Below are 17,237 nucleotides of genomic sequence, written 5' to 3'. Positions count from 1 at the left end.
GTGATCCCGTGGTTATATTGTATTCTTGAGCCAAGATTTATGATCTTGATGTTATTGTGATCCTCTAGTTATTCTAGAGAAGATCTATTGTAAACTTATTATCATTATTATTGATAGTGGAAGTTTGAGGTGAACTACGGTCCCGTGGTTTTTCTCACTTTTTACGTTAAAAAGATTTGGTTTCATTGTGTGATTGATTATTTGCTCTATTATTTTACTGTGCTGATTGATATTTTTATTTGAATATTAAATTGATATTTTGATAAGGAATTATACATAGAAAAGAATATTCCGCTTTCCCAACACGTCAAAACCTTACTTTCTTGTGACCTCGATGGCCAAACGAATTGCTGGTTTGAACTCCGAGCCTATGGGACCAGGAGGCCAGGTAGATTAGAGCACCTACTACTGCTGCTGCTGTGGTTGTGTATTTTAAGTGCAGGAAAGAATGGCGTCCTTTTATTGGCGAGAAGGCAGGGCAGAGTCGGGGGAAGAGGCGAGTCGCAACAATTTAGGATCACGTGCCTTTCTAAAGGAACGTCATCATCGATGACAGAAAGATGGTGATACACTATCCATAAATACCATGCGGTCTCATCTACGTATCTCGCATCGGTTGTGTTTTCTCTCGATAAAATGTATAGATAGACAGTGAGGATTTATTTCGCTTGTAATTGCATGATAGCACAAATGATTGCATTCTGAAATATGTAGACTGGTCGTCTTCTGCAACAGATCATAACGCCACAAAGAAATCCATTTAATCAGCAACCCAACATGCCAAAAAATCACGCAGATGAACACAGTAGGAGATGCATTCTTGGTAGTCGAGCCTCCGACCTGGCCCATCATAAACACACATGCAAGCAGGCCCAATGCACGGTGGTCGTGTCGTTCCAGAAAGGTTCCCTTCCACGCTCGTCAAATCTCTGTGGTGAACCTGTGGACCTCCGGTCGATGATACTGATTTCGATTTGAGGATCTGATATACACTCTGATATTTGATAGGATCATGGAGCATGTATGTTATCATTCTATTCAAGAAAAAAAATGGAGGATTTGATATTCTTGAATGGTTGATGAAATGTATGACGAAGCTTATGTAAGGATCTCTGTGCCCTTCGCCAACTTGAGTGCAGTGGAGTAACGCTTCACCACGCGGCAAAGCTGATCCATACATCTTCATAAATCATTCATGGAAGACAAAGTTGTCAAAAGGTGAAGGCCGGGCGGGGAAGCAGATGTAATGATGTTACCGTCAATGAGGAACGAGAATGACAGGGAGAAGATCCACTAATTATCATGGATTACAGCCCACCATCAACGAGGGCGCAGTGGAAACGGAAAAGGAATGCTCGGTGTGTTTGCGAGACTTGGGTATGCGACGTCCTATTGCCTATTCGTTTTCGTTACGTTTTCGCTTGTTCTTTCTCTGCTCTCCTTTCCTCGAAAGTAAAGCAGGGAAGAAAGCAGCATTAATTATTGTTGTTTGAGGGCGGTGTTAGGTCGGACGTGGAAATGGAATCCCACTTTAGAGTATCGTGCTTGTGAAAGCGGGAGACTCGGTGAAGCCAATGGTCGGGTCATTTCGTGACTCCATCGGTCAAGCCATTATGCACGTCAAATCTTTGTGGTGAACCTGTGGACCTACGGTCGTTGAGATTGATATCGATTTGAGAATCTGACATACACTCGGATATTTGATTTGGAATATGGAGCATGTTTGTTATCATTCGTTTCAACAAAAAATAAAAAATGGAGGATTTGATATTCTTGAATGGTTGATGAAACGCATGAAGAAGCTTATGGAAGGATCTCTGTGCCCTTCACCAGCTTGAGTACAGTGGAGTGACGCTTCCCCACTGATAACAGAGAGATTTTCTCTGATAAAAGAGAGATATTCTCAACTGCATAGCAGATGAAATTTTCTCAACTACATGAGGAAATCTCTTACTTAGTTAAAGAAATATCCTCTTTCACTATGTATAAATAGACTTCACATGACACTACAGTGTGCCTTTTTGCTTTATCCTTATAATTTCATTCTTCATTCTCTCATTCTATCATGGTATCAAAGCGGCGTTCTCCTCTTTGAGTCTTTCAACCTCACCCATCAGCTTCACATCAGGCCATGGAAGTTTGCATCATCATCAAACCACCGCAGTCATCCACCTCTCACTTCCCACCTTTCATCGCTGCCAGCGCCCCGTCACTGACCCTCTGCTCCAGATCTGCTCTGCTTCCGCGTGCTGGTCCATCGACCAGCTCCTGGCCTTCTCCCTCCAACGCCTCCGCCACCGCTGTCCTCGACTCCGGCAACATTATCCTCACTGCTTCCGAGAGGACCTTCTGGGTGCAGGCCTCCCAGCAGCCAGCATCCTGCTCTGCCTTCGTAGAGACAAGCAGCCTTCGGTAACTTTCCACGCTACTGCCTCGTTGCCAAGATTCCTCACTGCCCAGAGTCCTTCCTATAGAACTGCTACATAGAAATCTACAACTTTACACCATCTTGCATAGGCCTTTTCCTTCAACGAAGACTTTATTCTTTCACAGATCTTATTTGCCACCACCTCAGGTGACATTGATCTATATCAACACTTCTTTCTCCCTGATCATATCTTTCATATGTCATCATCATCACACCGGTCTATCCGGTTATCATGATGTCCCTCTCGAGTAACCTATGACCGGGATTATTTAGGATATGTGTTTAAAGGTGAATCGATCTCATTATCGTGATCTCATCACGATCCGATTCCCATTGCACAAATCCAAGGACATTACAATATATGTATGCATTTATGCAATAATTATAAAGTGATATACGCCAAAATATAATAAGCAAAAAGATTCTGTATCAAATCACACGTGCCATCACTCACGTGATTGGCTTGCTGGGCACCTATGACTAGCATAAATCACGTCAGGTTCTCGATCTCCACACTATCACCAACTTTTCTCTTGAGACCAGTGAACCCACCACAATTACTCAAGCACAAAAATCTTCACATTGGCGTCAAGCTATGTGTGAAGAATATGATGCTCTTCTACATAACTCCACATGGACTCTTGTACCTTCTCATCCTGCACAAAATATCATCGGGTGTAAATGGGTATTCCGAATTAAGCGAAACCCCGACGGGTCCATTGCTCGATATAAAGCACGATTAGTAGCCAAAGGGTTTTATCAACGACCTGGAGTTGATTTTACAGAGACTTTTAGTCCTGTAGTTAAACCCACAACAATTCGGCTTATTCTAAGTTTGGCCATTTCCAGAGGTTGGAACTTACGACAACTGGACGTTAACAATGCCTTTTTACAGGGGACTCTAACTGAAGATGTCTTTATGCAGCAACCCCCTGGCTTTGTTCATTACCAGTATCCGAGACATGTTTGCAAATTACAAAAAGCCATTTATGGTCTCCGTCAAGCTCCCAGAGCTTGGTATACTGAACTTGGATTGTTTCTGATATCAATTGGCTTCATCAACTCCAAGTCTGACACCTCTTTATTCCTCCAACAATATCATGGCAATACAATATATCTTCTAGTTTATGTAGATGATATTATTGTTACAGGCAATGATCCCTTGGAGGTTCAGATATTTTTAAATCAATTGGCTGATCGATTCTCCCTCAAAGATTTAGGACCATTGAGCTACTTTCTGGGAATGGAAGCAACATTTACATCCTCCGGTCTCTTTCTCTCTCAAAGAAAGTATATTCAAGACTTGTTATCAAAGACAAATATGCAGGATGCGAAAGTAGTTGCTACTCCTCTCTCTACTGGTGAATCACTCAAATTATGTGATGGTAGCCCTACCACGGACTCAACTCAATACCGGCAAGTACTTGGCTCCTTACAATACTTGGCTCTCACCCGTTCAGATATCTCATTTGCAGTCAATAAATTGTCTCAATACATGCACCAACCTTCTGCTATACATTGGTCTGCGGTTAAACGAATTTTGCGATATCTTAAAGGGACCCTTAATCATGGTCTCTTTCTCCACAAAACCACTCAACTTCATCTCCATGCCTTTGCTGATGCTGATTGGGCGGGAAACTTTGATGATAGAACCTCCACGTCAGGGTATGTCATCTTTCTTGGGTCTAATCCAATCAGTTGGAGTTCTAAGAAGCAAAAGACAGTGGCCCGGTCTACAACTGAAGTTGAATATCGTGCTATTGCTACCACTGTTGCTGAACTCAACTGGATCACAAATCTCCTCAAGGAACTCTCACAAATCTCCTCAAGGAACTCAAAGTTAGTTTTACTCATACTCCAACAATATATTGTGACAATGTTGGAGCTACCTACTTATGTGTCAATCCAGTATTCCACTCGCGCATGAAACACATCGCCATCGACTTTCACTTCGTGCGAGATCAAGTTGTCAGACATCAACTTCGTGCCTCTAGCCTGCAAACTATTTTTGTTTCATCGATCCAAGATCGGTATCTTGACAGGAGCTCGATCTTACGGGGGCATGATAACAGAGAGATTTTCTCTGATAAAAGAGAGATATTCTCAACTGCATGAGGAAATCTCTCTGCACAGTTAAAGAAATATCCTCTTTCACTATGTATAAATAGACTTCACATGATACTACTTGAAAGCTGATCCATACATCTTCATAAATCAAACATAGAAGACAAAGTTGTCGAAAGGTGAAGGCCGGCCGGCGAAGCAGATGTAATGATGTTACCGTCGATGAGGTGCGAGAATGACTGGGAGAAGATCCACTAATTGTCTTGGAGAAGACAGCCTTCCCTTCCCACAACCAACGAGGGCGCGGTGGAAACGGAAAAGGAATGCTCGGTGTGTTTGCGAGACTTGGGAATGCGACTTCCTATTGCCTATTCGTTTTCGTTACGTTTTCGCTTGTTCTTTCTCTGCTCTCCTTTCCTCGAAAGTAAAGCAGGGAAGAAAGCAGCATTAATTATTGTTGTTTGAGTGCGGTGTTAGGCCGGACGTGGAAATGGAATCCCACTTTAGAGCATCGTGCTTGCGAACGCGGGAGACTCGGTGAAGTCAATGGTCGGGTCATTTCGTGACTCGATCGGTCAAGCCCCACACCCATTCTATATATTCATGTCCTCCACCGCCTACCATCTCTCAGTACACTATGCACTCACCAAATAGCATCATGGCCTCTTGCAGCAGAGGCACACACCCTGTGCCACGGCACTACTCTTTCGGGCTTTGGCTTACGAGCATTCTATTGGTCACGGCGGCAACAACGCCGACGACGAAGGGGTGCGTAGAGGGCGAGAGGGACGCCCTCCTCGACTTCAAAACCGGCATCGTCAAGGATCCTTCCAGCCGTTTGTCATCATGGCGAGGCCGAGTAGACTGCTGCAGATGGAGCGGGGTGGTCTGTGACAACAGAACCGGCCATGTCGTGGAGCTCAACCTCCAGAATCGCTACCCTGATAACGATGAGATGTCTATCGGAGGTGAGATCAGACCATCCTTGCTCCTGCTAACTCATTTGGAGCGTCTCAACCTCAGCCACAATGACTTATCGACCGATGGCCTGCACTGGCTCTCGCGTCTCACTTCCTTGAGATACCTCGACATGATCTTTGTGAACCTTTCCATGGCCTCCCACGATTGGCTTCAAGCAGTGAACATGTTGTCCTCACTAGAGGAGCTACATTTATCAGACTGTGGGCTCACCGACCTCCCCTCTTCTCTTTCCCATGTCAACCTCACAGCACTGGCCACTCTGGACATCAGTGACAACCTCTTCAACTCCACCATCCCCAACTGGCTATGGAAACTCCACAGACTCTCTTATCTTGATCTCAGTTTTTCTATGTTTCATGGTGCCATACCCGCTGGGATTGGAAATTTGGCCGATCTAAGAGAACTTCATCTTAGTGATAATTCACTTTCAGGTCCCGTACCCACTGAGATTGGAAATTTGAATAGTCTAGAACTTATCAATCTCACGAATAATTTACTCTCTGGATCGTTACCTACTGAGATCGGCAAGCTTTCCAACCTCAATATTCTTTCTCTCTCTAGTAATTCCCTAGAGGGCACCGTGTCTGAACTCCATTTCGCTCGCTTAACCAAACTAAGTGAGCTCGATCTATCTGAAAACTCCCTAGTCATCTCAGTAGACTATAATTGGGTTCCCCCTTTTCAACTCCAATCCATTCAACTGAAGTCTTGTAAGTTGGGGCCTGCATTTCCAAGATGGCTCCGTTCACAAAACTCCATTGAGGATTTGGATTTGTCGAACACAAGCATCGAGGACGTCTTGCCTGATTGGTTTTGGAACATTGCCGCTTTTTCTATAAATCTCTCAAAAAATCAGATTAATGGTACTTTGCCAACTTTCTTGGGGCGTATGACAAACCTAGCCACTCTGAAACTAAGTATGAATTTGCTTGAAGGCCCTATTCCTCGTTTGCCACCTTACTTGCGTTATTTGTATTTGAATAGTAATTCATTTTCGGGATCGTTGTCATCAATTTCTCTCCCACTAGAATTGGAACTGTTGGATCTCTCACATAACCATATCAATGGGAGCATGCCATCATTTATCTGCAACTTGACACAACTTCGTATCCTCGATCTATCGAGCAACCAAATATCAGGTGAATTCCCTTGGTGTTGGCAAGAGACAAACTTCCTTTTCTACATTAATCTAGCAGATAATAAGCTCTCGGGAGAAATTCCTAGCTCTATTAAAAAGTTGACTCAGCTTCGGTCTTTGCACTTAAACAATAATAGTCTACATGGGCATCTTCCTCTGTCATTGAAACATTGCAGTGGACTAGTTTTTCTTGATCTTGGCGATAATAAATTCTCAGGTACCATACCTACTTGGATTGCACAAAACTTTCAAAAACTAGAGGTACTCCGACTATGCTCAAATATGTTTTTTGGTAACATTCCTATAGAGCTTGGACAACTTCATCATCTACATATTATCGACCTTGCTAATAATAATTTATCAGGGCCAATTCCACGCTCCTTCGGCAATTTAAATGCAACAAAAACTTATAGGCAACGAAAATTGACTAGTCTAGGCAAACAGATATCTTTTAGAGCTTTGGCAGCCGATCGCCCTGCTTTGTCGCATTTTGGTCGTCATGCTTTGTCGTATTTTGATGGCACTTATGATGATAGCATCACTCTAACTATAAAGGGAAAAAGTCTCATCTTTTCAACCATTGTTTACCTTGTCAATATTATAGACTTTTCAAACAATAATTTGACAGGAGAAATCTCCGTAGAAATTGGGTCTCTTTCGGCACTCCAAACTTTAAATCTATCAATAAATAATCATGTCGGTCAAATACCAACGACAATTGGCGCTATGAAGTCATTGGAAACTCTGGATCTATCATTTAATAAGTTATCCGAAGGCATTCCTCAAAGCTTATCATACCTGTATTCTCTGAATCACTTGAATCTGTCTTACAACAATCTATCAGGAGTTATTCCTTCGGGAAATCAACTACAAACACTCAATGACTCATCCATTTATATTGACAATGCATATCTATGTGGAGCTCCCCTCATCAAGAGTTGTTACGATCTTAAAAGTAACAATGTGACAAAAGAAGACAACAAAGACGAATCTTTTACGCCATCATATTATCTGAGTATCATACTTGGATATTTGGTTGGATTATGGAGCGTATTTATCATTATGTTGTTCAAGAAAAATTAGAGGGTTTTCTATTTTCAGATGTTTGATAAAATATATGATAGAGCTTATGTTGTCATCAAAATAAGAATTAATAGATTAACAACTGATTGAGGGTGAGGACGCCATCAAAAGTCATTGTAATAGAAGTATCTTGTGTGTTGTATCCATAATAAGTTTGAATCTTGCAAGATGACATCTTATTAGAGATCATGTAATTGTTGCTTTTCAATATTTCTCTCTCTTCTTTTTGGTTTCATCTTTGTAAATATTGTGTGTATTGTGACGATGGAAACGTAATTGTTGAATGTAATAATATTGTTGTGAAGAATGCATTGAATTATTATAATACAATATTTTTATAATATTATGTTATATATTTTGTATTTTTAATATGTTACAGTATATTATATTAATTTTAAACTAATATTAAATCTCGATCCACCGATTCAATCATTAATCCGATGACCTGAGACTTGGCCAACACCTATGCTGACGATAACGCCATAAAAATCCCACGGTATTATGCGCTTAACGTAAACAGTCATGCTTTCACGCATGTGCTTATGGAAAAGGAAGACCGACCGAGTCAACGTTGGGCCATTTCCGTAGCAGTCTCACACGTCCCGTCCATCAAAAAGTAGGAGAAGAAGAAAGGATGGAGAAGTCACTTCGAGTCCGTTCGCAGCAGCCGTGGAAGCTTCTTCGAAGGCAGGCGGTGGGGGACTCGAACCGCTTGGCGACCGGAGTCAACTTCGACAAGGATCGGTGAGTCGATATGGCATTCAACGATTGGGAGGACCATTGTGGACTCTCGTCCTCCCCTGCAGGATTCCTTGCACACGCTATGCCCGTTCTTTAGAGTTAGGAAGAGACTCGACTGCTGAAGCCATTTTAGCCTTCGGAGCTTTTTTGACCTCAACTCCGTGTGCGTCCTTCTTGGCAGCTGCGCTTCCATGATCATTAGATTAGGAGTCCAAGTTGGACGAAAGGAAGAAAAAGATTAGCACTCACGTTATAATATGTATCCTGTTTCACTACTTTGATCACATGGGATGCCGGGTGGAGACGAAGGGACCTGTCATTTCACAAGTGGATCCATTGGTAATCGCGGAGAGCAATGGTTCAACCTACCACATTCTATATATTATATTCATATATACATGTTCTCCGCTGTGCCGCCTGCAGCCAACTGGTCATTCGTTCACCAAAGAGCATGGGCGACACGAGAAGCCCATCCCATTCCTCGCTGAGCTGCTCTTGCCTAATGAGCGTTCTGTTCTTGACGCTTGTGACGACGACGAGGGGGTGCATGGAGGCGGAGAGGGACGCCCTCCTCGCCTTCAAAGCCGGCATCCTCGACCCATCCCGCCGCTTGTCCTCGTGGCGTCGCCCAGTGGACTGCTGCAGATGGAGCGGCGTGGTGTGCGACAACACCACGGGCCACGTCGTGCAGCTCAACCTCCAGAATGCGGATGCTTACTACGACAATTCGACGGTGTTGGGGGGTGAGATCGGTCCATCTTTGCTTTCTCTAACTCATTTGCGTCGCTTGAATCTCACTCAGAACGACTTCGGGGGCGCCCGAATCCCCAAGTTCTTGGGTTCTTTTGGGAGACTCAGATATCTGGATCTCACTTATTCCAATTTCGACGGAGCCATTCCTCCCCAGTGGGTAACCTGTCAACCCTCCGCTATCTTGGTAGATGGTAGCAAAGGTTTGATACAAATAAGTGGAAGTTGCAGCAAGTATGTGCTGTCTTGTAAGAGTAGAATTGTCGTCGAAGAAACAACGGTTTCTCGACGTAATTTCCAACAAAAACTTGAGAGAATTGAGGAGGGAATTGATAACAAAATCACAGTTTATATGACATCAAGGATATCTAATTTAATCAAGAAAATTTCGGCAGTATAACAGCAAGGAAATTGGTGCAAGTTTCGCTTGCAGAATTCTCGTCGAGAAATTTCAGCGGGCTACGACGAAAATTTACAGCAACACAAAATCATTTTTTGAGATGAATTTCTTAATAGATCAGTCTTAGATGGAAGCCAAGATGATCTATAAAGTGTATAAGAAATTTCATTCAAAAAATATTGCAAATAGATGGGTTAAGGCAACAATATGCGACTGAAATTTTCTGCAGCATAGATTTTCAAGTGCAGCAGATTGGACATAAAAGATCAGTAGTTTATATTGAGAATTTTTCGATGAAACCATAGGGAAATCCACTGTTACGAAGTGTCAAAGATGTCATAAAAATTTCGTAGAAATTTGGATAGAAAAACGTAGTTTCAAGATCAAACAAGCAGTGCTATGCGGCTGAAATTTTCTACAGCATAGATTTTCAAGTGCAGCAGATTGGACATAAAAGATCAGTAGTTAATATTGAGAATTTTTCGATGAAACCAAAGGGAAATCCACTGTTAGGAAGTATCAAAGATGTCATAAAAATTTCGTAGAGATTTGGATAGAAAAAATATAATAGCAAGATCAAACAGATGGTACTATACGGTTGGAATTCTGCAATGTATCTTTCGTCATAGATATGAAAAGTTTATGATGAAAAGTTTATGCAGCAATATAGGAATAATTTTTTTGAGATTTTCAAATAATGATAACTAAATTGCAGCAGCAGTAAGGTAGAAAACCAGAACCTGTTGCAATTCACGTGTAGATCAAAGGATGATCCGCGGTGGTGGAGATAATGACGGAATTCGGCGACGATCTTTTAAGCAATTGTGGGAATTGCTTTGGATGGTTGTGGAGGGTTGATGGATGGCTGTGGAAGGGCAACGAGACGCCAAGAACGCTGCTCTGATACCAGGTGTTAGAACCCTTGCAGATTCTAAACTTGGGGTTGATCTCTTTAGGGGATCGGCCTACTTGGAACTCTATAGGGGTTCCTCCCTCCAAGTTGCTGCTCAAAGGCTGCAGAAAAGATTCATCTATTGCTTATCAAAAGAGAAGGAATACATGGCTATTTATATGGCTTCTAAACCCTAACTCCTAATAGGACTCCTTAAGACTCTTACTTCTAACCAACTCATAATAGGATTCCTAGTCAAGTCTCCTATTCCCTTACAACTCCTAATTCTTCTCTAAGAAAACACCTCCTACATGAATGCCCCTCTCAATTAGGACTCTCCTAGCTAGAGTCCTAACAGAATGTTCCTCTCAATTAGGACTCTCCTAGCTAGAGTCCTAACAGTTTTACATGGATGTCCCTCTCAATTAGGACTCTAGCTGTCCTCGTACAACTTGAGGATCGACGCGGGGGACGACCTACAGTGGCTCTCGCGTCTATCTTCTCTAACATTCCTCCAAATGAAATTTGTCAACCTCAGCACGGCCTCTCCCGATTGGCTACGAGCCGTGAACCAGCTGCCCTCCCTGGAACAACTCTATCTGTCAGGCTGTGGTCTCACTGACCTCCCCGACTCTCTTTCCCGCGTCAACCTCACGGCTCTCACCACCCTCGATCTCCTTGGCAACTTCTTCAACTCCACCTTTCCCAGCTGGCTTTTTGAACTCCGTAGCCTCTCCTATCTCGCGATCAGCAATTCTGAATTGTATGGCACCGTACCTGCCGGCTTTGGGAACTTGACTCGTCTCGCGCAGCTCGACCTTAGCGGCAACTCGCTTTCCGGTTCCATACCTGTCGATCTCTGGAGTTTGGCCAGTCTAACCACACTTGATCTCAGCCATAATTCATTTACGAGTCCCCTTCTACCTGAAATCGGGAACACGACAAGTCTGTCGCAGCTAAACCTCGTTCAGTGCTTCCTTGTCGGTTCCATCCCTGCCGAGATTGGGCGCTTGACCAGTCTTACGGAATTACGCCTCAGCGGCAATTCACTTTCGGGTCGAATCCCCGCCGAGATTGGGAATCTGTCCAGCGTAACGCAGCTCGACTTGGGTCATAATTCACTCTCCGGACTGATACCGGTTGAGATCGGCAAGCTTTCCGACCTATCCTCGCTTGATCTCTCCGATAACTCCCTGGAGGGCACCATGTCCGAACTCCATTTCGTGAACCTAACCGAGTTGGTCGTCCTGTACGCGTACGCCAACCCTTTGACCATCCGATTCGACCACGACTGGGTGCCTCCTTTTCAACTTCAATCCATCAAAGTTGATACCTGTGACTTGGGTCCCGCGTTTCCAAGGTGGCTCCGTTCTCAGGAATTCCTCACTGATATTGATCTGTCCAACACAAGCATCGAAGACACACTGCCAGATTGGTTTTGGAATTCTTCTTCTTCCACCATTATGGACATAAATCTGTCCCACAATAAGATCGGTGGAGTTTTGCCGGCATCCTTGGAGAGTATGGCCACCTTGATGCTCTTGAATTTGAGCTCCAATCTCTTTCGAGGTCGCATTCCTGTTTTGCCACCAAACCTACAAGCGCTGGACTTGTCCAGCAATTCTTTGTCGGGATCGCTACCCTCGACCATCTCATCACAGTTGGGCTACCTGTTCCTCTCCCACAACTATCTTCATGGAAGCATACCGTCGTCCTACGTCTGCGACCTGCAGCAACTTTATGCCCTTGATCTATCCAACAATCAAATATCAGGAGAAATCCCCCGTTGTCGGCCGGAGGGATCACAACTTTTGTTTGTCAATCTGGCGAACAACAAGCTACGAGGAAAGATTCCTGACTCCATCGGAAACTTGGGCAACCTTCAGTTCCTGCACTTAAACAACAACAGCCTCTTCGGACGTATTCCTTCGTCACTGCAACATTGCAGTCGGCTGGCTGTCATTGATCTCGGCAACAACAAATTCTCGGGAAGTATTCCAGCGTGGATCGGACAAAGTTTACGGAATCTGCAAGTACTCCTACTGCGCTCAAATATGTTTTCGGGCCATATTCCTCTGCAACTTGGACGATCGAGTAATCTTCAAATCATCGATCTCTCCAACAACAGACTATCGGGATCGGTACCGCACTCTTTCGGCAACTTCAGCGCGATGATCTCCGCGTCAAAGTCGATGGCTTCTACGGTTTCGAACATTATGGATTTTGCATTATCCTCTTTCGTGGCAAGCGAGAGTATATCTCTGGTTACCAAGGGCGATGAGTTCAGCTTCTCCACCATTCTCCGATTTGTGAAGAGCATAGATCTTTCGAACAATGATCTGAGCGGAATGATTCCTCCGGAAATCGGTTCTCTTTTTGCGCTTCAAACGTTGAATTTGTCGAGAAATAGTTTTGAAGGCATGATTCCGAATACAATGGGCGATATGAAGTCATTGGAAACTCTGGACCTATCATTCAATAAGTTATCCGGAGTCATTCCTCAAAGCTTTTCGGCGCTGAATTCTCTGAGCCACTTGAATCTGTCTTACAACAATCTATCGGGGGCGATTCCATCGGGGAATCAACTTCAGACGCTGAATGATGCATCCATTTATATCGGAAATGTCCATCTCTGTGGTCCTCCGGTGACCAAGAGTTGCTCCGACGATCCCAACGTCGATTCGACAGAAGAGGAGTACAAACAAGGATCTCATGTGCTGTCATTTTACTTAGGTACCGGGCTCGGATATTTGGTCGGCTTATGGAGTGTGTTCGTGATCATGCTGTTCAAGAAAGATTGGAGGCTCGTCTATTTTGCAACGATGGACAAGATGTACGACAGAGCTTATGTGGCAATCAAGATAAGAATGCGAAATTGGCATGGCGCTGCTGGTCGAATGTGATGCAAGTTTCTTTCGTTGTATAAGTGTGATCCATTTCATCTGTCAAAAAGGATCTCGTTTTGAAGATTATGAAATGTTAATCTCAAACTCTGTTTCTGTTCCCATGTAGGAGGCATCGAGAACAACTCGTCTGTTTTGGGAATCCTTCTTCTTCCATCATTGACCGCACAGATCTCTCTCGCAGGCACCATCGGACGACAAAACTGCACTGATTTAACATTGTTATCAGTTATCGCTACGAGTGGTTCCTTAGCCGAAGTGTGATATAAAGATCACCATTCTGCACAGATTCTTTTCATTGTCGTCGGTGATCACATGGTGTTCTTTATATTTCGCAACGTTGATCGTTGGGCGCTGTGATGAGCCATTCTTTTTAGGGTGTATGATCGCTGTCTGTTGTACTACGACGTCCTTGGCGATCCATTGCATGGTTCCTTCGGCATTTTGCAGTGACGATCTCACGGTTTGGATGTGGCTTCTCTCCTTTGCCATCACGAAATCAAGATTCACATTGTCGAATAGTCAACAATACTTCATATCATTTATAGATTATTACTTTACATATGGATACCTGCTGATACAAGAAAAATCTCAGGATTTGGTTGTGTTCAAAGCATTTAAAATTGAAGTTGAAAATCAATTCAGCAGAAGGATAAAAAGTATCAGATAGAGGAGAATATTATAGTAGAAATGATGGCTCAGGTGAACAATGTCCAAAACAATTTGCTTTATATGTAGAGGAGTGTGGAATTGTCCCTTATTATACAATGCCTAGGTCACCTATCATGAATGGTATAGTTGAAAGACGAAACCGTATACTTAAGGATATGATAAGAAGTATGATTTTTCAATCTACTTTGCCAAAGTCACTCTAGGGAGAAGCAACAAAAACTGCAGCTTACATTCTTAATAGAGTATTAACTAAAGCAACTGCAAAAACACATTATGAACTTTAGACTGGGAGAAAGCCTATTCTAAGATACTTTCGTATATGGGGTTGTCTAGCTAATGCAAAGTCTTATCGGCATAATGAAAAGAAATTGGAACCCCGAATAGTAAGTAGTTACTTTATTAGTTATTCTGAGCGATCAGAGGTACAAATTTTATGATCCTAAATCAAGAAATATTTTTGAGACGGGTATTGTTACATTCTTTGAGGATATTGAATTTGAGGGGAGAAATAAGGTAAAAGACTTTACCTTTGAAGGAAAAATTGTTCAGTCTGATCCAATTCATATAGTTGCCACTGATGTGACAAATTCAATACCTAAAAAGGATATAGTCAATTCAACTCCCATGCAGTATAAAAAAATTATTCATAAGGAACAAACTCAACATCCTCAAGAATCTATGTCGCAAGAGCCAACAACTTTACAACAATCCGCTAAGGAAAGGAGGAGTGCCATTTTGGATGATTATATGATATTTCTCTAAGAACATGAAGAAAATAGTGGTATAATGAAAGAAGATCCAATTAGCTTCCGTCAAGCTATGGAGGATTCCAATTCGGATAAGTTGATTGAAGCAATGAATCAAGACTGAGTCCATGCAAGACAATAAAGTTTGGAAACTTGTTTCGTTACTAGAAGGTGTGAAACCCATTGGTTGTAAATGAATTTTTAAAACCAAAAGAGATTCTAATGGTAATGTGGAGAGGTATAAGACACGTCTTGTGCTAAAGGGCTATACTCAAAAGGAATTGATTGACTTTAAAGGAACATTCTCTTCCGTTTCAACGAAGGACTCCTTTAGGATAATTATGGCTCTAACCACACATTTTGATTTGGAGCTTTATCAAATTGATGTTAAAACAGTATTTCTCAATTAAAACATTGATAAAATAATTTATATAATACAACCAGAATACTTTGTGTCAGAAGACCCAAATAAAATAATTTGTAAATTGATAAAATTTATTTATGGGCTAAAACAAACATCTCATCAATGGTATCACAAATTTCATCAAGTAATTATTTCATTTGGTTTTGAGGTGAACGCGGTTGATAATTACATGTATCACAAATTCAGTGAGAGCAAATTTATTTTCTTAATATTATATATGGATGATATTCTGCTTGCCACAAATGATATAATCATATTGTACGAAATCAAGAGATTTTTATTTAAAAATTTTGAGATGAAAGATCTTGATGATGCCTATTTTATATTATAAATCCAAATATACCGAGATAAATATCGGGATATTATAACATTACCATAAAAGAACTTTATTGATAAGGTACTCAAAAACCTACATCGTTGAGACTGATATCGATTTGAGGATCTGACATACACTCGGATATGTGATTTGGAATATGGAGCATGTTTGTTATCATTCTTTTCAACAAAAAAAAAAAAAAAAAAAGAGGATTTGATATTCTTGAATGGTTGATGAAACGCATGAAGAAGCTTATGTAAGGATCTCTGTGCCCTTCACAAGCTTGTGCACAGTTGAGTGACGCTTCCCCACTTGGTAAAGCTGATCCATGCATCTTCATAAATCATCCATGCATCTTCCCCTTCCCACCACCAATGAGGGCGAGGTGGAAACGGAAAAGGAATGCTCGGTGTGTTTACGAGACTTGGGTACGCGACTTCCTGTTGCCCTTTCGTTTCCGTTACGTTTTCACTTGTTCTCTTCTCCCCTCTCCTTTCCTCGAAAGTACAGAAGGGAAGAAAGCAGCATTAATTATTGTTGTTTGAGGGCGGTGTTAGGCCGGACGTGGAAATGGAATCCCACTTTAGAGCATCGTGCTTGCGAAGGCGGGAGACTCAGTGAAGTCAATGGTGGGGTCATTTCGTGACTCCATCGATCATGCCAGTTTACTCGTCATTTGCATCCCACGAAACCACCAGCAGCAGCAGCCGGTGGTGGTGTCGATTTGATGACTCCACAAATTTGGCACTCACTGTATATATATACAGTTTCTTGTAGTACGATGCATTTGAACAACTACCATTCCAGCACACTAATCGACGGATGGGATGCGGGATGGAGATCAGACTACATATGGTGGTGGCTCTAACCAGTAGAGTTGGAAGATAAGGGAGGAGAAGAAAATGGCCACGACAAGATGGAAGTGATGAGATTGGGTGGTAAAGAAGAGAAAGGCTATAAATTTCAAGTAGAACGAGTGACGAAGGATGAAGAGCACGCATGTAAAGCAGCTATTTATGCAATATAAATAGATATAGTTGCATTCATTTACATACATCAAAAGAAAGTAATCGAGTAACATTCTTTTCCATCCTCATCGAATCACTAATGTACACCGAGTGGTGATGGTTTCAAGGTGAGATCTAATTTTCCATCGGACTAAATCACCCCTTAGAATTCCGATGAATGATTTGGTCCCTTTCAACTCGGATAATGTACACCTCATTCGATATCGATGCAGCATTTAGTGTAGGTGGCAAACATGTGTTCTTTCGGTGCATTTTAGTGCTTCTGAGGCTGTGGGACAAGTCATATTCCTTACGCGTGAAAGAGTTACGACGCGTCGATGATGAAATAAGATACCGAGTGAGAACTCCTGAGGAGAAACGAAGATGAAAATGAAAACTCTGGAAAAGAAAAGATCAGAAAAATGCCCTCTTTACTTTCTCGACGTGGAAGAAAAACATGCAAGAAGCTTATGAGAAAACCTAAGAAAGATGAACTATATTAAAGTTGGGAAATCGATAATTCGACACGAGGTGGTATTGCGGACGACAACCCCTAGTATTATCGATTGACGGTGGTGTTAGGCCAGATGTTGCATGAAGTTGAAGAACATCCGTTTCAAGTTTGAAATCCAGTACCAATCTCTTTCTTTGTTTAAATGGCCGGGTGGAAACCAAGTTTGACTAAGGCACAC

The 17,237-nt window shown here is 42.3% G+C and overlaps 3 protein-coding genes across 3 annotated transcripts; all 3 read left to right on the top strand.

Moving 5' to 3' along the window:
* The first annotated feature begins 5,150 nt into the window (after nucleotides 1-5,150).
* On the top strand, nucleotides 5,151-8,442 carry LOC135613774 (receptor-like protein 50). Its single transcript, XM_065110813.1, has 2 exons — nucleotides 5,151-5,904; nucleotides 8,246-8,442. The coding sequence occupies exons 1-2, from the start codon at nucleotides 5,151-5,153 to the stop codon at nucleotides 8,440-8,442; spliced, it is 951 nt and encodes a 316-aa protein (XP_064966885.1).
* A 540-nt stretch (nucleotides 8,443-8,982) lies between these two features.
* Nucleotides 8,983-10,914, top strand: LOC135613773 (receptor-like protein EIX2). The gene is made up of 2 exons (XM_065110812.1): nucleotides 8,983-9,388; nucleotides 10,907-10,914. The coding sequence occupies exons 1-2, from the start codon at nucleotides 8,983-8,985 to the stop codon at nucleotides 10,912-10,914; spliced, it is 414 nt and encodes a 137-aa protein (XP_064966884.1).
* Nucleotides 10,903-13,454, top strand: LOC135614592 (receptor-like protein EIX2). Its single transcript, XM_065112111.1, has one exon. The coding sequence runs from the start codon at nucleotides 10,996-10,998 to the stop codon at nucleotides 13,378-13,380; it is 2,385 nt and encodes a 794-aa protein (XP_064968183.1). The 5' UTR covers nucleotides 10,903-10,995; the 3' UTR covers nucleotides 13,381-13,454.
* Nucleotides 13,455-17,237: the final 3,783 nt, after the last annotated feature.

The sequence above is a fragment of the Musa acuminata genome, chromosome BXJ2-6, assembly GCF_036884655.1.
Source record: "Musa acuminata AAA Group cultivar baxijiao chromosome BXJ2-6, Cavendish_Baxijiao_AAA, whole genome shotgun sequence".
Lineage (NCBI taxonomy): Eukaryota > Viridiplantae > Streptophyta > Magnoliopsida > Zingiberales > Musaceae > Musa > Musa acuminata.
The sequence above is the reverse complement of the archived record's forward strand: the minus strand, read 5'-3'. Positions and strand labels throughout refer to the sequence as shown.